At 40.3% G+C, this 22,303-nt stretch overlaps 1 protein-coding gene and 1 long non-coding RNA gene across 3 annotated transcripts in view; one reads left to right on the top strand and one right to left on the bottom strand.

Moving 5' to 3' along the window:
- Positions 1–233: 233 nt before the first annotated feature.
- LOC118592328 lies at positions 234–4,892 on the bottom strand. The gene is made up of 3 exons (XR_004946062.1): positions 4,704–4,892; positions 4,554–4,609; positions 234–364 (listed from the first exon to the last, which is right to left on the bottom strand). It is a non-coding gene; the product is annotated as an uncharacterized LOC118592328 (long non-coding RNA).
- Positions 4,893–5,066: 174 nt separating this feature from the next.
- The window catches only part of Nfxl1 (nuclear transcription factor, X-box binding like 1), a 41,793-nt gene continuing 24,556 nt past the window's right edge, over positions 5,067–22,303 (top strand). The window contains exons 1-11 of one of the 2 annotated variants that reach the window (XM_036201107.1): positions 5,067–5,104; positions 5,493–5,732; positions 8,459–8,635; positions 12,944–13,053; positions 15,304–15,434; positions 18,826–19,004; positions 19,212–19,373; positions 19,470–19,570; positions 20,146–20,260; positions 21,390–21,514; positions 22,131–22,253. In XM_036201107.1, coding sequence (XP_036057000.1) covers positions 5,495–5,732; positions 8,459–8,635; positions 12,944–13,053; positions 15,304–15,434; positions 18,826–19,004; positions 19,212–19,373; positions 19,470–19,570; positions 20,146–20,260; positions 21,390–21,514; positions 22,131–22,253 — 1,461 coding nt within the window. In that variant the 5' untranslated portion in view covers positions 5,067–5,104; positions 5,493–5,494. Of the gene's footprint in view, positions 5,168–5,492; positions 5,733–8,458; positions 8,636–12,943; positions 13,054–15,303; positions 15,435–18,825; positions 19,005–19,211; positions 19,374–19,469; positions 19,571–20,145; positions 20,261–21,389; positions 21,515–22,130; positions 22,254–22,303 lie in introns of both variants that reach the window. The other variant, XM_036201106.1, reaches the window with a different exon arrangement.

Raw genomic sequence — 22,303 nt, forward strand, 5'->3', positions numbered from 1 at the left:
CACTTTATCTGAAAGAACAAGGTTGGGCTGACCAGCAATTTTGTTCTTAGGGATAGTCATTGGTGAAAATCTGTCCTGTGTGCTCCAGGAGATATGTTTAGGAATGTATAAAAAAATAACAACAAAAACCTGGGAAGAACCTAAATGTCCATCAAACAACAACAATAACAACAACAAAAAAACAAATAACAACAACAAAACCGCCCCCCAGAAAATACTCTTACCGTGAAATGCAGCAAAAACATTTTGGTGCTGGCAGATTAAGCTTCTATTATATTTAGTTTATTCTAGGCAGTCCTGAGTGCCTTCCAGGCAGTAATGCTTTCAATCTTCCTTCGTGAGTTAGGTCCAATCACGTTTTCGGCTTAACAGATAAGGAAATGGAGATGCAGAGAGATAAAGTTATATGGTCACAGGGAGGAAGTGGAAAAACAGTGATTTGAACACAGACAGTGTCTCTGATCTTAACCACTTGTCTTAGTTAGGATTTTTATTGCTGCGAAGAGTCCACCATGATCATGACGGGGAGCATGGCAGTGTGCAGGCAGATGTGGTGCTGGAGCCGAGGGTCCTGCATCTTGCAGGCAACAGGAAGTCAACTGAGAGTCACACTGGACAGTATTCTGAGCATAGGAAACCTTAAAGCCACCCCTACAGTGACACACTTCCTTCAACAAGGCCACGTCTCATCATTGTGTTGCTTCCTTCAGGGCCATTTTCTTTCACACCACCACACCACTTCACCTGGGTCAATACTCTTCCATGAACACACAATACTGTCTATGTAAATTACACACACAGAATTTTCTATGCATTTATGTTTGTTTTGCATGTGTTATTATGATTTTAATGTTTAGTAATAGCCAAAGGTGTAGTAGACAAGTAGTGGCTACTTCTTCTTCTGGGGATCGAGGACAGTGGGATGGAAGGAAGGGGACCAATGCATAGAGCTTCAACTGTATATGCTGCTTTTTAATCTTTGAAAAACAATCTGTAGCCAATGAACATTAATGCTGAGAGCTGGCAAAGCTAGGTACAGCTCTGTGGCAATCATTCTAACTATTGGTATAGTTGAATTATTTTGGAAGAAGAGAAGAGAGAAAAAGAATGGGAGAATCGTTTATGCACCTGCACAGCTAATCCAGTGGCCAAGCCTGACCTTGTGGCACAGGTTCAGTGTCTGTGTCTTTGCAGTTGTATGTGACTGCTTCCTCCACAGCCCTGAGAGCTGCATGGGCTTCTGCTTAGTGATAATGGCAGTCATCTACATGTCGCCACTTCAGGCTTGTTAGGAGTGTCTGTTGGGTGAATTTGAGATGCTATTTTCTAGAGTTATATCTATGTCTGGCTTTTGACTTCCTGACTAGTTAGGAGGTGAAAGAATTTTTTTTTTCACTAACATAATCCTTTGGGCTTCTGAAAATATCAATTCATCACACAATTACTCACCAGCCTGACAATGTTGGCTCTTCAAAAAGGTTGATACTGGATATCTTGTCAGATTGCCGATTTCTCCTCTTTCAAGTCAGGCTCATTTTTGCTTTATCTGGGTTGAGTTTCTGCCACTGGACTTGGTCCAGGATGTTACTTGTGTTAGTTCTTTAGAGCAAGAAGCCAATTTCTTGGGTTTGTCACAAAGATTCCTGATGCTGAGAAGCACAGGTATCTGGAGATATGAAGGTCTGTGTTGTACCATGTCTTCCTCAGTGACTTTGCTGCTTAGTCTCCAGACAAAAATGGACAGATGAGTCCACATGGCACCTAGGCTATGAACATTTGACCACAGTGCCAATAACCCTCTAAGGTGGGAATATAACTTTCCTGTCTATTTTAAATGTAACAAGGAACTTTTTTTTTTTAAGATTTATTTATTTAATGTGCACTCATGTTTTGCCTGTATTTATTCTGTGTGAGGGTGTTGGATCTCCTGGAACTGGAATTACAGATAGTTGTGGGCTGCCACGTGGGTGCTGGCATTGACCAGCAGACCTCTTTTCTGTCTTCTTCATTGTCTCTTCAGTCTGCACACCTCTACCCAGCTACCCATGCGACTGATGGCAGACTCTACAATAAGGCCTTCCCTGTTATTGAATAAATGAGTTCATTATTTGCCTTCAACAGACTGGGGTGTCTGTGTCGTTGATGCTGTGTCTTCTCACCCCCATCCCCTGAGGGAGCTGTTAGGATCCATGCCACACTTGACAGGTTAGTTAGATGAATGTTTGAAACAAAATTACATTAAATATGATGAATTTTTGGTATATTTTTGATATGAAATTCTTTAAATATCAAAATTGTTAGTTGTTTTGCTAAAATTTTATTTTCATAAAGTTCACATTATAAGTACTTTGAGACATCATAATTCTGAGTATTACTAAGTACAGCAAGTTGTTTCCTAAAGTTACATGCATTTTAAGCTGGTCAGAAAAAAAATCAACCTGGTTACATAACGTTTCTAATTATTCTCTTCCTCATCTATGGATGAACTGGTTTTTTTTTTTTTCCCCCTGAATGGTAAATTTGCATTGCTTATTGCAGTATTTGAGTGAGAATGGCCCCCACAGACTTATATTTGAATGCTTAGTCACCAGGGAATGCAAATCCTCTAATTGAAAGAATTAAGAGATTAGGAGGTGTGGCTCATTAGAATAGATGTGGCCTTGTTGGAGGAAGTGTATCGCTGTGAGTGGGCTCTGAGGTTTCAGAAGCCCATTCCAGCCTCAGGCTACATCTCTCTCCGCCTCACTGCCTAGAGATAAGGATGTACCTCTCAGCTACTGCTCCAGTGCCTGCCTGCATGCTGCCATTCTCTCTGCCATGAAGATAATGAACTAAACCCCTGAAACTGTAAGCAAGTCCCGCAATTAAATGCTTTCTCTTATAAGAGTTGCCTTGGTATCTCTTCCCAGCAACAATAAGAACAGGGACTAAGACACACTTATCTTTTATTTCTTTCATAATACTTTCTTCCCTGCCCCTGGTTTCTTTGGGCTGTGTTGGAATTTGAAAGGATATTGATATAATGCATATAGTGTCTTTATCATTGTAGCAAATGGGACTAGAAAACACCTAGTGGGTTGTTTAATATAAAGCATTTTAAAATTCTGATAAAGGAATGAACATAAGGAAGTTCCTTTGCATTCTTGTTTTATTGTGGTACTGGTGGTCTATCAGTCTGAGGCCTCCTGCAAAGGAGGGAGGTACTCTACCACTGAGTTGTAATGCATCTCCAGATGCTGTATATTGTATTAGGATGAAGGAAATTACCAAGGAAAACATAAAGTGTCCCTTTCCAACACTGGAATTCAGATCTTATCAGAAAGGGTATAGTTCTTCACAAGGGAAAGCAGAGGAAGTGGGTGGTCTGTTCTGTACAGAGCCAATCTACAGAGCAAGCAGGAAGAAAGTGTTTGGAGTGCCAACAAGGGCAGGTGATAGCAAGTGATGGAGTGGGAGTGTTGTGTGGGACCTTAGAACTGGGTGGACAGTGCCTGGTCTGCAGTGGATCCGGTACCAAGCACAGAGTCAGGAGACACACCAGTAGTAAAGTGAGTGGTGGATCAAGGTGTGAACATGACAGAAGGACTTCCAGAAAGGTATTGTCAGGCCAGGCAGAGTTGCAAGGTGAGTGATCTGCTGCTGTGCAGCATCCACAAACAACACCGGGAACTCACCTCATGCCTGGACTGTCTCTAGTGCCTTCTCCTGAGAAAACCTAAAGGGTACTCAGGATGCTTAAAGGAGTCAGGATCATAGGACATACATATCGGATTGTGAAGAGAGGCAATACGTTCATAACTGGAAGTGTTTAAAGATGTATACGTAAAAGATAAATACATTTGAAGAGTTGAGTATAGATCCTCTGACAAAACCAATCAAAATAAGGACACTATGTCCGTATTTCAATTAAATTGCATTGTCAAATGGCTGGACAACAATTATATCAAGGTATATTATTTCTCTAGACTTACTTTGGAGTAGTTTTAAAAATGGAGGAATAATGCACATTTAAATGGTGCAAATCACAAATACATAATTGGTGAGTTATTATGCCTGTACATGCCTGTGAAACTACTCCTCTTATCAGTACAGAACATTTCCACACCCAAGATAACTAATCTTCACAGATGAAGTCTTAATTCCACCAGAAGGGGGCACTAATGCTGCCTTTTCACACTTGTTCAGTAAGTTCATAAAAAACGGAACTACAACTAAGGTAACAGACTTTAATATGTACTTTAAAATATATCCTTGTGGTTTATCAGTTTAAGTATGTATATACATATATGTTAAGTGCAGCATACATGTGTAAATATTTTGTGCACTACCGGCCACATTAAATAGCATCTATTAGATGCTTATAGTAAATGCTGGGCAACTAAGTTGGAGTGTAATTTAATGACTGTATAATCCCAAATATCAACCAAAATTCTGCTTAGTCCCAGACAGACCACTAAACGAATTTCCGTAATTTATACATGCTATTGTATACTCAGTGCAGTCTAAAGATTAGCTCTTGGCTCTCAGTTATTTTGTCTCTTCAAGAAACATACCTGAGGGAGCAGTCTGGAAGGTAAAATAAGACGTCTCCAGGGGAAAGCTCGTTAAACTGTAAAAGACAGTAATAATAGGGGTTGTTGGATTTCTTTGGGGCTTTCTCAACTCAAGCCACTTTCCTACAAGGCTTCAGTAGCTTTCCTGACCTAGTTTCCCATGGCGACACAGTAGTTTCTTTGTAAGAACTTCCCGGATGAGAATCTTCCCGCTACCTCCAAGCAGCAAGACAACAGCAGCGAAAGCAACTTTAGGTCTACTGAGCCCTCTCAGACTGAATCCTGACACCCCGCGGATTTCCGGAGTGCTAATGGATGCGTTAAAGAGCATGCTCCTGGCGCGCTCACCAGCGAAGGTGTTCGCTTTTCGCGAGCCCCAGAGCACGCTGGGAAATGTAGTTCCCAAAGGCCGGGAAGAACCCCCGCGGGCGCATGCGCGCTAAGCATTCCTTCGCCGCTTCCGGATGAGGAAGCGGCCGCGCTGCCACGCATTCTGCGGCCCGCGGGCGGAGGCTTCTGGGAGTTGTAGTCGCTGGCGGTGGGCGCCGTCGGTAAGGAGACGTAGCTTTCGGCGTGGTCCACCCCAGCAGTTGGTTCCCGGCCGCGGCCGCAGGGTCAGTGCTCGCTTCTCTGCCCCCCGCACTTCTCCTGAGGCTGAGGAGGATTTCCCGTGGCCGCGCTTTCTGTCCCGGCTTGGGAGGTCCTCGTGGCTCCGTGGTTCATTTCTTTCCGTAGCTCTCTCCCTCCTGGCCCGTCGCTCCAGCCGGGCGTTTGGCGGGGGCTCGCCCTCGGGAGGAGACGCCGGGCCGCGACCTCCCCAGACCCAGGCTCCGGGTCGCGGGGTCCGTCTGCACCCGCCCCGCGACCTCGCGGTCCCCCGGCAGCCACCCCGCAGCCTCGGACCCCCTCTCAGGCTCCTTCTTTCTCTCTCCTCTGCAGGGATGGACGCTTCCTGGCGCCAGGTGGTCGCTGGCCGAGGCCGAGCCCGAGGACGGGCCGCCGCGGTCCCCTCCTCAGGAAATGGAGTCCCTCTGGGTGGCGCCGGAGGAGGGCGCGTCAAAAGGGTCGGGGGTGCGGTGCCCTCGGGTCCCAGCCCCGGGGAAGCGGCGACCCTGGCCGCTGCAGGTCGCAGGCAGCGATCGGCGGGAGGCGAAGCCTTGCAGACCCCGGAGGCGAGCGGTGAGGACGGCTCGGGTCCCCGTGCCTACCAAGCTCCCCAGGCACTTTGCCACTTAGCGGTGGCTGCCAGTGCCCTCGTCGTCTCGTTCACTGTTTAACTGCTCAGGGAGCTTAGTTTAGTACCGGGACTTTGTCAGAACAAGCAGATTTTTATCTTCATTTTAATTGGCATTGCCTGTTCCCTACCCCCTTCCCCCACCTCTGGCCAGACTCTTCCAATCACTACTTTTTACTCGCCTGAATCCCTAGACCTTAAGTTTTAAATTGTGTCCAGCTGATCTGGTTTGTTTTGGTTCACGTAGTGCTTGTTTACAGTAAATTGATCGCCGGTGTTTGTTTTTCTTTTAAAATCTAAAACGTTTAACTCTTGATGTTGTAAAGTAGGATCTGTGCCTTCGTATCTTTGTGTATGGTAACAGCAAGCTAGGCTAACTAAGGTCTCAGAATCCCATGTACGTACGAGTTGGGCACTCCATCCTATATTAACTCTGTTTGGGAGACTAGTTGATAAGCCATCTGCACCAGGCTATCTGACTTTTTTGACTAATTGCTTTAGACGCTCTAAGCGCTGTTTGTTGGCGGTGTTTTTCACTGATTCCTGTCCATATGTTTCGTGTCTTTCCTCGGATGTATCTACTATTGCCACCTTGGAATTGCCAGGAGCCTTGGTCCAAACGAGATCTTGGTTTAGTGGAGTGTTGGGAGCACTTACATGGAACTGTGCATGGAAAAGATGGAAGGACCCTGAAATCATTTTGTGTTTGGAATGTACTTTTCAGAAGACACACACACACACACACACACACACACACACACACACTCACTCTCTCTCTCTCTCTCTCTCTCTCTATATATATATATATATATATATAATTTCTGAGATCATAAAATAATTGCATCATTTCTCCCTTCCCTTGGGGAGCAAAATCGAGCCTTTGAGTGGGGTTTCTCTTAAGGTGACTTGAAAGTTAAGTGTTGATTTTCCTTGCCCTTGGCCAGTTTATCAAAGAGGTGAAGTGTACAGTTTGGAGAGCTGTGAGCAGGTTGATAAGCTTGCTTGGATTTTGTGGGTAGCAGGAAAGGAAAGCGTTCTTGGTCTGAATGGCTGACATTTGACCGGAAGGAAGAATTGTGTGAGAAGCCTGGCTTGGTCACCTTGTCTGCGACTTCCCCCCGGTCGGGTGTTACCTAACTGATGGTAACATACACTTACTGGAGTCTAAGTGTTGAGTGTTTCTATTATATCTTCCTGATTCAATTCTTTTTAACAGCCCCTCCGACTCCCCATTAATGGCATCCTTATTTTGAGACATACGTCTTAGAGCAGTTACTGCTCTTCTTTCTCCTAGTTCTCAAGGATCCCTAAAGTAAGCGTTGTGTACCTTGTCTGCCATTTTCACTGGAAACAGTCTGTTTTGATTACTAATCACCAACTAAATTAGCTGCAGTAAGGAAAGGAAAGCAATTCCTGAGGGCAATAAGAGGTAAAGTATCATTACGTACAAATATACCACCGAAAGGGAGAAGGTTTATTTTGATAGTGGCTCATGAGCCTGGTGTAGGAAGTAAGTTTTTAGGTAGTGATTTAGAACGGTAAATTTAAAATCCTCTTAATATGAGCACCCATTCAGCTTGGGAGCCTTTCTTAAAGCACCATCGCTGTCTCTAGAGCGTAGAGCTTATTAGCTGGAGTACAATTCCCAGGATCCTTACTCTCAAGAAGTTGGAAGTCTCATTGGGAACATGTGCTGGGAAGTTGTCTGGCTCTGTTTTGTATTATGTGAAATTAAGTAACAGTGGGGGAGTACAGAGAGTGCTCTAGATATGAGACGATCTAGCTCAAACACTAACTCCTTTTTCTGGACAATAGTAGAGGAACAATTCAGTCCTATTTATCATTTTTTGGAGTGAAATTGTTAGAAGCATGTTTTTTGTGTTAATGTTTTGTGTGACCACAAAAATGTCAAGTTCACCTTGGAGGCTGGAAGATTTGGAGCTTTAGAAGAAACAGCTAATAAATACAGTAGGTAAACCATGGATGTTATCTGTGCAAAGGCATTGTGGGCTGGACAGGATTCCTGAGACTGTGTTTTGGAGAATCCACCTACTTGGTCTCCTAAGTGCTAGGATAAAAGATGTGCTGTGTGTTCTCACACCTGGCTTCTACAGTTTTTTTTTTGGTTGACTTTTTTTTTTTTTTTTGGAGACAGTCTGTTTTGTAGCTTTGGCTGTCCTAGAGCTCTCTACATAGACCAGGCTGGCCTCAAACTCAGAGTGATCCACCTGACTCTGGAGGTACTTGCCACCACACCTGGCTTGTATAGTGTATTTTAACATCTGATTTCCATTTAAAATTTTTGTTGGTATTTTTATTTTGAGGCTACTTAAGAAGTGTTCGGCACTGTTGCTATACTTTTAGAAATTCTCATTAGCTTGTTCGTCTTCGAGTCTATGGCTCTTGATTATGTTGGTAGGATTCTTATAAAGTTAGTGTTTGTGTTGTTTTCTTTGGTTCTGTGATAAATTAGATTTTTTTCCCTCACTGATTGTAAGAGGATAGTCTAAAGGTGTGCATAAACTTTCAAATGTGTGCATAAACTGATATAATAGTCAGATAAACTGGAGCCTAACTGGAGCAAAATGAGAGATGAGATTCTGCATCCTACCATGCTTTGTGAGACACTGATTTGCAGAAATGAAACTTCTTTTCCCGGTTTTATAAGCAGAGCTGACATCCCAGAGGAAATTTGAGGAGATCAAGAAGGCCAATCAAGCTGCGGCCAGGAAACTTGTGGAGGAACAGGGCAGCTCCTCCTCCTCTGAAGAGGAAGGGGATGAAGACTTGGAAGGAAAACGGGGGAAGATCGTAGCTAACACATTTGTATCCTACACTACTCACACAGGTAACACTTTACCAATATCTACCTTCTTGCTAGATGTAGAAGCATTTTTCTGATCTGGTTTAGTAATAGTTTAAATTGCTATACAGAATAGTTTTCTCATTTTCAGTGTGGACATCTTGTGAAGTTGAGTACGTTTTGCTATTTAAATGATGTGCTGTTAATACTAACCTTTGTATAAAGTAGGTTGTATGGCAAGTGCTCTTTACAACCCTAACTCACAAGAGAAGCGTAGCGGGGTAGTTACTGGCTGTGGTTCTCTTAGGTCACAGGACAGTGGGGGACCCCTTTCAGTGTGGTCTTCATTTTCTTCTCCCTTTTAATCATGTTAAAGTTGCATTATAGTACATTTTGTTTCTTGGCTTTATTACTGGAGTTTTATACCTTAACATTTGATTTTCATACTATTTTTTAAAAATTAAATGTTTAAAGGTCTGACATGCATATTCATTATCTGCTGTATGTGTTTGGGTTGTACTTAAAGCACCCCGACCTCCTTTTATTTAATGTGAGAGAGGACCATACTGATACTGGTATATGTGTTTACTAATAGAAAGTTATTAAAATAGATTGTTTCAAAGATCAATATCTATACTCTTAAGCTTTCCAATTTTTTACCTAGGTCATTAGAAACATGAACACCTTTTTTAAAAAATATTTTTAGAGATCTATTTCATGCTATTTGTATAGTCTTATGTCACACAGGCTTATATATATTCTCATTTTACTTCCTTTTTCACTTAAAATCCTGTTAGAGCTAGAAACGTTTTTTCTAGGAAATGACTCTTCATCGGAGAGAAGATTCTCTCAAAATGACACAATTAGGAAATGGTAAAGTTGGCTTCAACCTGATTTGCTCAGCTTCTCAACCTCTACTGGGCTCATTGTATTTTCTGTGTAAAGCATCATGACTCTGAAGTAGAGGAGGCAGCTGCTCTTGAACCTGTCTATTGGGGGAAGTCAGTAGACTGGTTGAATGGATGACTCACAAGTCAAGCTTCTAAGATTTGGGTATTTCCATTGGCTAAGGCCTCTCTGTTATGTGAAAGGAGTCCAGAGATAGTAAATACTGTGGCGTGGTTGGAATGGTTGTCAGGTAGTACTCGCTGTCTACTGAAATGTCTGGCACGTTTTGTAAGCTTGAGTGTTAGAGGTTTTCTACCAGAACTGATTTTTTTTTTTTTTTTCTGTCCTTTTCTTTTTAAAAGATTTCTTCCACTTAAAAAATCCTGTCTTCCTTTAGGTATAGGCCTTCTGTTCCTCATCAGCTCTCTTCTATTTGTTACTGGTTTGTTCCTCAGTTACTACACAGTGCTTTCCTGAGAACAGGATTGCTAGTATAACAGGGTCAAGCAAGCAGAGTTTGCATATTAGCTGGAATAAAGATAAGAACATGAGAGTTAGTAACAGAGAGTACGTTTCCAGTATGTGTCATCCCGCCCCTCCCGGCCCCTCAGTCTGTCCTCCTCTGGGTGCTTTGTGAGTTACCTGCATGTACTGATGAACCTGCAATGGTTGGTAATCATTCTCTTAAGAAATTTACCACGTCTCCTGAGGAATGAAGGAAGTCCAGCTAAAATGTCAAGCCTAGCAAAATAAAAGCTGATGAAAGCAACTTTAGGGTCAGAGAATGTCTTGCTTCTGGATGACTTCCTAAATAGAAATCTAAGTTTTATGGTAAAGAGGAGGACCTCACTTCAACCATTCTAGGAAGGAGGCAGGTTTTACCTTTAAATATGGCATATAGTAGTATAACACAACTATCTTTTAGTGTAGGTAGTAAAAAATGCTATCATTTGCATGCTTTATGAGTTTGCAGCATAGTTTTTATCACAAGTAATTTTTGTATCAAATACATTAATACTTTAATTCTCATTCCTGGGTGTTCTGCACTATGCATGTAATAAATTAAGGGAACTGGAACAGTTAAGTGTTTTAATAAATGCCAGAGTCCTGAGATGGTCCCCATGCCCTGGGGAGTTGAACACTAGTATATTACCAAGAAGCCCATTTTTCTAGTCTCAGCCTTTGCATTTTTGTGATTCTCTTCTCCCGACTTCAGACTTGCATGGCTTTCTTCTAAAGAGTACGTCATCTTCACCTGGGGATACCTCACTTAGGAAAGATGACTTTTCTTGTTTCCCTACCCTAGTAGCACTTCAGCTTCTGACTCTGAAAAGCACAAGAAGTGGTGGTATATACATGGTACAAATTAAACCACAGTGTAATTGTCACCAAAGCCTCCTAGATTTTACTTGGCAAATGTTAAACATATTTATTTTTGAAGCTGGGTCTCGTTTTGTAGTGCTGTCTGGTCTAGAACTTGCTGTTTACCCCATGTTTACACGGGTGTGCGTTCACTCCTGTACAGAGGCACCTTAAGGAGAAAATTTTTTGCCTTTTCAGCTGCAGGGGGACTTTTGCAAAGGGCTTTTTATTCTCCAATTTACACCTTTAGCAAGTTACTTTCCATGTCTAAAACCTCTTATCTAAGCTCCCTAAAGGGATTTGAGTGCCAAGTGCAAATTCACAGTTAAGGAATATCATGGTTTTTCTAGATTATTCCCTAACCAAGTTTGCTTAGGCTTTGCACCTTTGACAAGATTCATGTAGAAGGTACTGGGAGACAAAAAAGGTAGCAATCACAAAAAGCAGATTAAAGTTAGGTGCTAACACTCCAGAATCAAACCAGCTGCAGCTTTGTAGGAATTCTCCCAATGTTTACCTCCTTCTTATTCAGCCTCCACTCTGCCTGACTTCTTAACTACACCTTTTTCTCCCTGCACACTGGCTTTACTTATTGTAGGCCTTTACGGCTACCATTAATTAGCATTTGACAGAAGAGAAAACTAAAAAGCACTGGATAACTTTCCACAGTTCTAACTGCCTTTGACTGACAGTTCTGCTCATTCCAGCCGTAACCTCCTCAAACTCGTGTTTCTTGGCACTGTGGTCATTTTAGAACATGATATCCAGTGCCATGCTATGTCCACTGTGACATGCAGACAATGAACTTTATTGCTGTAGCCAAATTAAAATACAACTTTCAAAGAAATGTTACCTGAATTTCATAGAGATAAACTTAGACTTTAACTTGTAAGACGATACCATCATAGTCTTCAATTTAAATTGTTTGAATTAGCCGTTTAAATTGTATGAATAAAGTGACAAAATTTAAAATGTTACATATTTTTTTAAAGCCAGTTGTATTGTAAGCAAAATAAGCATACTGAATATAATTATTCTGTTTGAGGATACTTTAGAAACTTAAATGCCAATTTGAAATAAAATGTTTGTTTTTAGTAATTTTGTAGTTTAAGAGTGCTTTACATTTATTCTTTAGCACCTTAAATGACATTTATGTTTGTGTTACAGTAGGGCACACTTTTATTAAGTTCTATGTTTAGTTAGATGCTTCTAGAAAATGAGGACCTAACTAAGATTCTTATTTATTTAGTTCTTTCTGGCAACAAATTTTGGTTTGGACTCAATTATTGCCATGGTGAATTCTGTCCTTACATAAGCATATATTATTGACCTACTTTTCTTGGAAATTGATTCAGTCTATGTTGAATCATTTTGTTTTATTAAAGGCATGTAAGTTCATTTTTCTTACACTAACATGACTTAAATTCTCTTCCTTTTGATTTCCTTTGTCTTTAGAGTGCTGCTCTGACATTCTTTTATTAACTTTTTTTGGGGTCTTTTTCCCCCCCATTAAAGCACAGGATAGGAATGCAGGATTCACTTAGTCAAACTGAGGTCACAGACTTCTCATGTATAACACTGGGGTAATAATAGTTTATCCGATGGCGATAATCTTAGTGCTTAGAAAGAAATACTTCATACTTGCTTAAAGGAAGTGCAGTCTGGTAGTTTTTTTCCTAGAAATGCTTATACTGCTATTCGAAGCAGAAGTAGTGAGCCTGATGTGGTGAAGGGTGGTGGTTGTACTGCAGGAACCTCAGCATCTTCATCCACAGATTTTATTATGAGCGTGATATGTGCGAGCCCTGCCCTTCACTGGCTAGCTTTTCAGTTTCCTTCATACTCGAGTTTTTTCGTGCTTTATTACTTTTCATATTGGTGTCTTGCCAGTGGTTCTGCCTCCAGCAGGTTGGTTAGGGATGTTAAGCAGAACGCAAGCCAGTGAGAGCCAAAGTGCTGTTTCTGCATGGACTTGGTAAACCCCGTCAGTTCATTGAGCATTTATTTTCCTTTGTCAAGCTTTGGCATTTGTCAGATAATGTGATTGTGAGTGAAGATGTGTTGTCTCCAGATGTTGTTTACTGTGATGTTTTCAATTTTAAGATGGTGATATACATGAACTAGAGCGAACAAAGCAGTATGTGAATGAAGCTTTTCAGACAGGTGCTATGACGTGCCTAATTTGTATCGCTTCAGTGAAGAGAAACCAAGCAGTAAGTTCTCCTTTATGATATGTCTCTCCCCAAGTGTTATGTCTCACATTTATATACATACTTAGCCGTCTATTGTACCTTCACTTTGCTTAAAAATTTGTTTGACAATTTTATATGTGAATTCATCTTCAATTTATAAGTCTAAAAAATTTAAGGAATTACCTCTAAGTAATTTTAGCACTCTTGATATCTATATTTCTTTTTTAAAAGATTTATTTATTTATTTATCATGTATACAGTGTTCTGTCTGCACATATCCCTGCAGGCACCAGATCTCATTACAGTGGTTGTGAGCCACCATGTGGTTGCTGGGAATTGAACTCAGGACCTTTGGAAGAGCAAGCAGTGCTCTTAACCTCTGAGCCATCTCTCCAGTCCGATATCTGTATTTCTATTCAATATATAACAAGTATTTCTATTCTAGTGTACATGTTGCTTTAGTAAAGTATTTTTAGCATCTATTTAGAGATCCTACAAACACAGCATGTTACTATGTGCTGCTATGATCTAACCAGCGCCTAGTGCATGCTAGGCAAATGATTTACCATTGAGCTACATACTTTCAGTGGGTTTGAAATAAAGATGGGCATGGTCTTTGCCTGCGAGGAACTAGAAGTTGATAGTGACACTTATGGTTTATTAGCTTCTAACAATGTTGAAAGCATTGTGGGAAGTGGCCAGGGTCATTGGGGACAGAAAGAGTCAGACATAACTGTTATAAAGCTCTTGCCTGATGGTGAAGCCATCATAAATTTAAAAGGACACTAATGAAGCAATTAAAGAGAAGTGACGAGTGAGCATGACAGACTCGACTTTAAAACTCCATACTAATCCTTCACTGGTATAGAGGCGTTAAATCAGGTCCACTGAAATGTTTTGGTCATGTAGGGTGAAGCAGAAGTTTAATATACTCGAGTTGGCTAGGACAGTGCAGCAGGGGCAGGCGTCCTCATACTCAGAGTCATGGTTCCTTAGCTCTCTGTCCTTTCAACTCCTGAGTAGTGCATGTACACGAATGCTTGGTCTCTGTAGGCTGCTCCCCCACCCCCTATCTTTTCAGGGTTGTTTGTCCATCTTGGGAACTGACTCGGCCAATATACAGGTTAAATGCAGTACTGAGGAGTTCATGTCTCCTGGAACAACATTCTTCCAGAGAATTGATGAATGTCCCAGTCTCGTTAGCGTGTGTGTTAGAGTTAGAACAGCATGTTTTACAGTTTTTTCTTAAGGGCTTAGTGTTGAACTGCTGTGGTCTTATAGTAGTAACTTCTACAAAGTACCATTATTTGACATTTCTTCCTCCTTGTCCACTCACTCCTCTAGCTTCCCATTTGAGCAGGCTTTTGGGGAATTAAAACTAAGGAATTAGCTGTTTCTTTTTATGTAATGCTGTTGTCTGATTTTTTTCCCCCAAATAGCTGTAATAAGGAAAGCAGAACTACTCTGTTAAGATGTTGGTAGATTTAACGATTAATTTGTTAAATTAGTATTACTTCTTAAACCTTAAAAATTTGTTACATGTCTGGATACTTGTGTGCCACAGTGAATTTGGAAGTCAGAGGACAACTTTGTGGGCGTTTTTCTCCTGTATCTCTGTGTGGGTTCTGGGGATCAAACTCAGGACTCCACACCTTGCACAGTTTAGTGCCTTTAACTGCTGAGCCATCTCACTGGCTCTTTCTTAAGCTTTTATGTTGTTTATATAGTCACTTTGCTTAGTTTTTTGAATTTCATGTTAAGTGTTAGACTTACTGGATTTATATAACAAAACAGGTTATTTATACACACAAATATTTTGGCTAGGATTCTTTTGTCGTATTGTTTATAATTGGGAATAACAGATGTTTAACAATAAGAAATTGATGAAATTATGATAAGATATATAGCTATATTTGACAAGGATAAATGTTTATATTATGTTTTAAAAAGATGTTATTATCAGTACTGGTATGTGTATGTGAATATATATACATACACATGCAGTATGTATGTATATAAAATTAGATATCATTCAGATTGTTAGCTTTAGTTTTTTTCTTGCTAATTGAATCTGGGTGATTAATATCTTTTTTTCATATGTTATACCCCTAAACACACTTTTGTAGAGATCGTGTCTTTGATATTAGAGTTTGTTTTGTTTTTTTTAGTCTTTAGGTAAGTCTTGAAAAAGCTGTGTGATAATCATTTTAAAGCATTGCATAATTAACAAAGAAAAATCATATGTAATACATTTTGACACCTTTGTCTTAGGTTTGGAGCTGCTCAGGATGTTTCTGTATATTCCACATGCCTTGTATTCAGAAGTGGGCTAAAGACAGCCAGTTTCTTGTAACTTCTGTGACAGATGATGATTTTGGAAAGAAGGATTATCCTTGGCCATGGTAATTGTTTTTTGGTTCATTGGATTTCAGTTGTGAAATAAGTGAACATTATAGATCAGAAGTTGTGTGGCTGGAAGGTTCAGTCTGCTTTGCTTTCCATCACTTGTCCGGTTTGTGAGGAGAGACCTGTCAATAACTAACACATCAGACTGTTTCCGTGAGACAGTGCTCAGTTACTCTTTCAAAGAACTTGTCTACGAGGCTGAAGGAGACTCATTCAGATTTGTGTACACCAGTGCCACACTGTGTATGCTCATCTTCTGATATATTCATGTGGTTCCAGTTACATCTCCAGTCTCAATGTTACATTTGTGTATTATGTAATAGCATTAGTTTATCTGCATGTATTTTACCAGCTTTGTTTATTATTGCTGATTATTGGGCTTTGGGCTTCTGTTATACTTTGAGAAGTAAAATCATTTGTTTCTGCTAGTCTGGAATGGTAGATTCATTGTTAAGGTTAATTAAACATCAGCTCAGGGGGCACTGTATGCTTATATTACAATTTTTGTGATGGTTTTTTTTTTTTTTTTTTTGAGCTGAGGATCGAACCCAGGGCCTTGCGCTTGCTAGGCAAATGCTCTACCACTGAGCTAAATCCCCAGCCCTGTAACGATTTTTTTTTTTTTTTTTTTTTTTTTTTTAGTGTATAAGGTAATGTTCTTTTTTCTAATACCTCCCAAATTGTATAGCTTTAGGCCTAATAAAATCTGGTTTTGAGTCACATCTTCCTTAATTATCATAAATATACTGAGATACTTGTAAAATTGTTGTGGTATACTTTTAAACAACACTTTAGATGTGGACATTTCTTTGGCAGTCTTGTGATTTTGTCCATTCCCCTAGGATATGGAAGTTCACTGAGAGCAGCAGTGAGCGCACACTCTTCTCACTGTGAAGAGGCAGGGCTGGAGTTTGAACCTGGGATTTACTGTTTGACGTGTAGAGCTTTCTGTCTCCCTGAGTTCAGCGCAGTAGACTGCTCTCTTGAGCGTGTGTGCTCTGAAAGAGTTTCCGTTTGAAGTCCACATTTGCTTGTTATTGATGGCAGGGATTTTAATGTTGGGTGCAGAAGGGAGCCAGGTACTAGAGTTACTTGTTTAGAGGCTTGAACTGCACTCTTTCTCATTTTTGCTCTCTTCACTTGTGTTTTAAGTAGTAATTTTTCCATGGTGGAGTGAAGTGTCATTTTTCTCCTAGGCCTGAAAGGATGAGTGTAATGTTCTGTGTAGTATTCCTTATGGCTATTCTGAATATAATAAATAAGTGGTTATTAAGTTAAGAACCTACTTTGTTTACTTCTTGTCAAGATATAACCAGAACCTGGTAAAAATGAAAATAAAACAGTTATTTTATCGAAATGAATTTACACCATGTGCTTCTAAGATGAGTGCTTTCTGATTAACAGGAAGGCCTTTGATTGTTAATATTCCATCTTTTTTTTTTGTTTTTTTGAGACAGGGTTTCTCTGTGTAGCTTTGGTGCCTTTCCTGGATCTCACATTGTAGACCAGGCTGGCCTTGAACTCACAGAGATCCACCTGGCTCTGCCTCCTGAGTGCTGGGATTAAAGGCGTGCGCCGCCGCCGCCGCCGCCGCCGCCGCCACCACCGCCACCGCCACCGCCACCGCCACCACCACCACCGCCGCCTGGCTAATATTCCATAATTTGAAAGTAAACTCATATATTTGTACACATCACCCTCCCGAGTAGTTCTGTGTCAGTGCAAGTGGGCTGTGTAGCATGGTCAGCTGCTTGTTAACCATCTAAACACATCCCTTTTCATAGCAACTATAAGACAGGCATTTTCCTTCAGTAGTGGGAAATATAACTGTTCCAATCAGATGTCAGTTATTTATAAACATGAGATGTGGCATTGGTTTTCAGTTTTTACTTTAAAAATCATACAAGTGTGTGTTTATGTATGTGTGCATGCATAAAGTATGTCTGTGGGTGTGTGTACATAGTGCCGGTGCTCTGCAGAGGTCAGCATTACCAGTCTCCCCTGGAGCTCGAGTACAGCTATTATGAGCCCCATGGTATCTGCAAGAGCAGCTAAGCCATCTCTCCATAACTTATTTTTGAAATTTAATTATGAGAACAAATGTGCTTTGGTTATTCTGAACATTTGTGTGGCGTCTATTTGGAAGTACAGCATGTTCTCATGAAAATGAAAATATATTGATTTTTATACAGAACAAATTTAAATGGTGATGCGCAAATAGCCTGGTGCAGTACACTGACTGTACTCAGTTGTTTGGGAAGAAACAAGGCATAGAGCACTTTTTAGGAATGATTTATGATGATGTCCAAGTGAATTTTTAGTAGTTGAAGCCTGTCATTCCTAGTACCCAAATTTACTTTGATGTTGTAATGTATAACTCATTCTGCTTTAGCAGAAAATATAAAACTATTTATTTTCCTTGACTTAAGTGGACTTGAAATATGTGTATTTTGTTTTAGAGGTTGAACATTAGGAAATTCTCAGAGCTGGAGAAATGGCTAGTAGTTAAGAGTACTTACTGCTCTCTCAAAGAACTCAGATTCCGTTCCCAGCACCCATAGGGCGGTTCACAACTGTCTGCAACTCCAGTCCCAGGGCATCTGACACCTCCTTTGGATCTTTGTAGGCTCTAGGCATATCTGTGGTCCATGTACATGCAGGCAAAATAGTTAAAAAAATAGACACACCTTTAAAAACATTAGGAAGTTCTTTGTTTACATTCAAGTTCATTCTTTTTTTTTTTTTTTTTTTTTTTTTTTAAAGACAGGGTTTCTCTGTGTAGCTTTGGGTATCTTGGAACTGGATCTGTAGATCAGGCTGGACTCTACCTGGCTTTTTTTCTCTCTTAATTCTAAGATTTTGTTATGTTTCTTCTTGCAATATTTAGTTTATGTATAACATAATTGCTTTTTTATTTTTCTTTTGATAATATATTTTATTTATTTATGGACCATATCACTAAACTTTAAGAACGCTGAGCCTTATATAAATCTGGCTAAATATTGCAAAAATGTAGTTTGGTTAAAAATCTTGGCTAGTAGAAAGCTGATGTTGCTTTCGCTTTGTGGTTGTACTTTAGATATGTTTTTAATGCTTAGCAACTAACTACATGTGGCTGTGTCAGGTTTTAGAAGTGTAAATATGAAAAATAAGGTGATTCTTGCCAAGTTGTATGCATAGCCGCATCTCATGCCATATTTGCTTGTTGGTTCTTGTATTGGAGAATGTGAATCTAAAAATGTTCCATATTCAGGAAGTTATATTGTGGAGAATTTTAGTAAGATTTTATTTTTTACCTAACCAAAACATTAGTGAAAATATAAAGTCTTGTTACTGTTGTCTCTTACATTGCTTGTAATGATGGGATTAATATTTCATTTTTTATAGTCCAAAATGTAGATTTGAATACAAAAGATCGGAAACACCTAGTAGATATTATTGCTACTGCGGGAAAGTAGAAGATCCCCCTTTAGATCCATGGCTTGTCCCTCACTCCTGTGGCCAAGTATGTGAGAGAGAGTTTAAACCTCCCTGTGGCCATAAATGTCTACTGCTTTGCCACCCAGGTGAGTTTCCTATTGTTGCGTTATTGTTTTGCCTGGTTGTTTCTTCTTAATGTGGAATCAAACAAAATTACCAAGTTGAATTGAAGTTTGCTGTGAGAAGGGATTGCCCTTTAAAGTAGCAATGAAGAAAATGGTAGAGACTTCCTGAAAACGTGCAACTTAGAAGTTTTGGTTGTTGACTTAATCCCCCTCTTCGTTGCATTCCAGGTCCCTGCCCTCCTTGTCCAAAGATGGTCACAACTACTTGCTACTGTACGAAAGCAAAACCTATCGCCCGCAGGTGCAGCGCCAAGCATTGGTCTTGTCAGCTGCCGTGTGGGCGCAAGCTGCTTTGTGGGCATCACACGTGTGAAAATCCTTGTCATGCAGGTAAAGGACCATACGTGAGAAACTGACTTTAAACAGAATCAAAGCTGTCTTCATGGCTTCTAGTATTTGTATGCTAATTTATCATTGTAATTTTAGGAAACTGTCAGCCTTGTCCAAGAGTTAGTAGACAAAAATGTGTGTGTGGCAAAAAAGAAGCAGAAAGAAGTTGTGCGAGCCCAGTGTGGCACTGTGATCAAGTAAGTGTTGGTGCTGTCTGGGGTGGGGGTGTTAAAGAGTGTACAAACGGATGATTGGAGAGAGCACAGTGCTTGTTAGAGCAATTAGCTGAACCAGAGGTAAGGAGGAAGAACGGATATAGCTGTTTTTCAGTGTAATAGCTTAACGACTGGAGGAAAAACTGTCTTTTGTCTAAGTAACTTAGTTGCTGAGTTGTTAATTTAGTGTACTGTTTTACCACTGACCTTTGTCCTTTGTCCTTTCTTCTGTTCTCCTCTTGAGATAATGCCATTGAAGAGTGAATTGTTTTTATGGGTTGCTTTTCCTAGGACTGGAACGGGTTTAGTACTGGTTAGAAGTCTGGTGGATGGTCATACAAACTGAGGATACATCTGTCCTTACATTTTTATGATATGCTCTTTGGGACACTGGGAATAAGTAGACATGTAAATGTGCACACGTCCACGTGTATGACACCTGTGTTAGACATAAAACATAATGTGATGGGCATAATGAAGTTGTGAGTACAAGTGGGTTATGTTTTATACTGCCTTTTTGTGTAGTTTGAATCTCTTGATGAGTGCTTTTATTTTAGGTGTGTGGAAAGACACTGCCATGTGGTAATCATACATGTGAGCAAGTTTGTCATGTTGGTGCTTGTGGAGAGTGTCCTCGATCCGGGAAGAGGTCCTGTCCATGTCAGAAATCAAGTAAGACTTGTTTTTAAAAGAAATGAGCTATTGAGCTATGAGAAGACATGGAAGGAATGTTAATTTAAATTACCATACAAATAAGCTAATTTGAAAAAGATGTGTCCTGTAGGAATCAAACTACATGACTTTCTGGAGAAGGGAAGTAGTGACAAATCGGGGTAGGGAGAAGGAAGGCTGACTGGCTGGGGCGTAGAAGGTTGAGGGTGTGGAACTCCTCTGTGAGATGTTACGTACCAGTCACTCTTCTGCTTTCCATATCCATAAAATAACCAGACATGGGGTGAGCCTTCATATCACCTGGGAGGTTTGAGTGATTGTGACGCATCATTATAAGGTTGTTAGTTGAAGCATCCCGTCTCGTGGAGGACAGTGATAATGAAGGAGCCTGTGCTCTTGCTGTCTCTGGCATAAGTTTCCTCTGGGAACTTAGTGTGGGGTTCGAGAGCAGTTGAGTACCTTTCTTGACTCTTCTGCAGTAGGAGGCATTATAAGATTCTTTTATTTACTTGTCAGATGTGATTGTTAAGGTGAGTTTTATAGTGTGCATTTCTTTCCATCCTGTGAGATTGAACAAATTTAAAAAGAAAATTCTGCATATGTGGAAATCCCTCAACGTTTTATGTCCTCATACTCATTTTCCTAGCTAACAGTTTCTGAAGTAGTTTGCTCATAAAAGTGCTTGTTGATGGTAACTTTTGTGTCAAATTTCTTCATAAGAAGTGTAAGCTTGCCCAGGTGTGATGGTGCACACCTTTAATCCCAGCATGTGGGAGGCAGAGGCAAGTGGATCTCTGCGTTCAAGGCCAGCCTGGTCTACATGATGAGTTCTAGGACAGCTGAGGCTACGTAATAGAGAGGCTCTCTCTCAAAAAAAGAAAAGAAAGAAAAATAAGCTTGCCAGTGTTGGCAGTAGTTGGGAGGTGTAGGCAGAATTGTGACTTTAGGTTTAGCTTTGCAGCAACATTAGGCATTACTTTTATTAAAGTTAATTTTTTCTAATATGTGGTTATAAAATTTTTATAGTTCAAAAGGAATGTCACTCTTCAGGAACTAAAGAACAAGGATCTTTGTTAATGATTCCCTAATGATGTATCTTATTTAATGTTGACATTTTGTCTGCTTTCAGAGTTTTCTTTGCCTTGTACAGAAGATGTACCAACTTGTGGGGACAGCTGTGACAAAGTGCTCGAGTGTGGAATCCATAGGTGCTCGCAGCGCTGCCACCGAGGGCCTTGTGAAACATGCAGACAAGTTAGTGTCTCATACACTTATTTCAAGAGCCATGCATCAGAACATGCCAAGAAGAAACTGTTGTTGTGTGTTTTATTACTTTCCTTCACAGCTATGTCATTGTGCTGTCTAATACTCATAGTATTGGTCAAGACATTTACAGTATTCTCATTTGTATAGTTCAGTGTGGGGCTGACCTCTGCCAGAAGTTAGAGCTCTGATGAGTTCAGCCTAGATGCAATGGAAACAGACACATCAAGATCTGAGACTTTAAACTTATCTCTGTACATTGTTTGATTTCAGCCATACTACTCCATTAACCAGCTAGGTTACCAAACACTCCACTAGACGAGATGGAGATGTTATGGTTGGAACTACCTGTAAATTGTTGTATAATTTGTGTTTGTTAGTTTTACCATTTGATACCAGGTTTCTACTAAATTTCATAATTAATTCATATGAGACCCTATTTGAAATAAAGCAAAAAAAGTATTTTAGGAGACTGTTTTAGTTTAGTTAGTTTTTAATTCAGATTTGTTACTAAGATTTTTGTGCTTTTAGCAATCACAGAAATTGAGGTGTGGAGAAAAACATGAACATTAGGCAATTTAACGATGCTTCTTGGTGCTTGGCCTAGGAAGTGGAAAAGCAGTGTCGCTGTGGAAAGCATACAAAGCGAATGCCATGTCACAAGCCTTATCTTTGTGAGACTAAGTGTGTGAAAATGCGCGACTGTCAGAAGCATCAGTGTAGGAGAAAGGTATGTGTGATAAACTTGTGAAACTGATTTAAAAACTGTTGAATTTTTCC

The sequence above is a fragment of the Onychomys torridus genome, chromosome 10, assembly GCF_903995425.1.
Source record: "Onychomys torridus chromosome 10, mOncTor1.1, whole genome shotgun sequence".
NCBI classification, from domain to species: domain Eukaryota; kingdom Metazoa; phylum Chordata; class Mammalia; order Rodentia; family Cricetidae; genus Onychomys; species Onychomys torridus.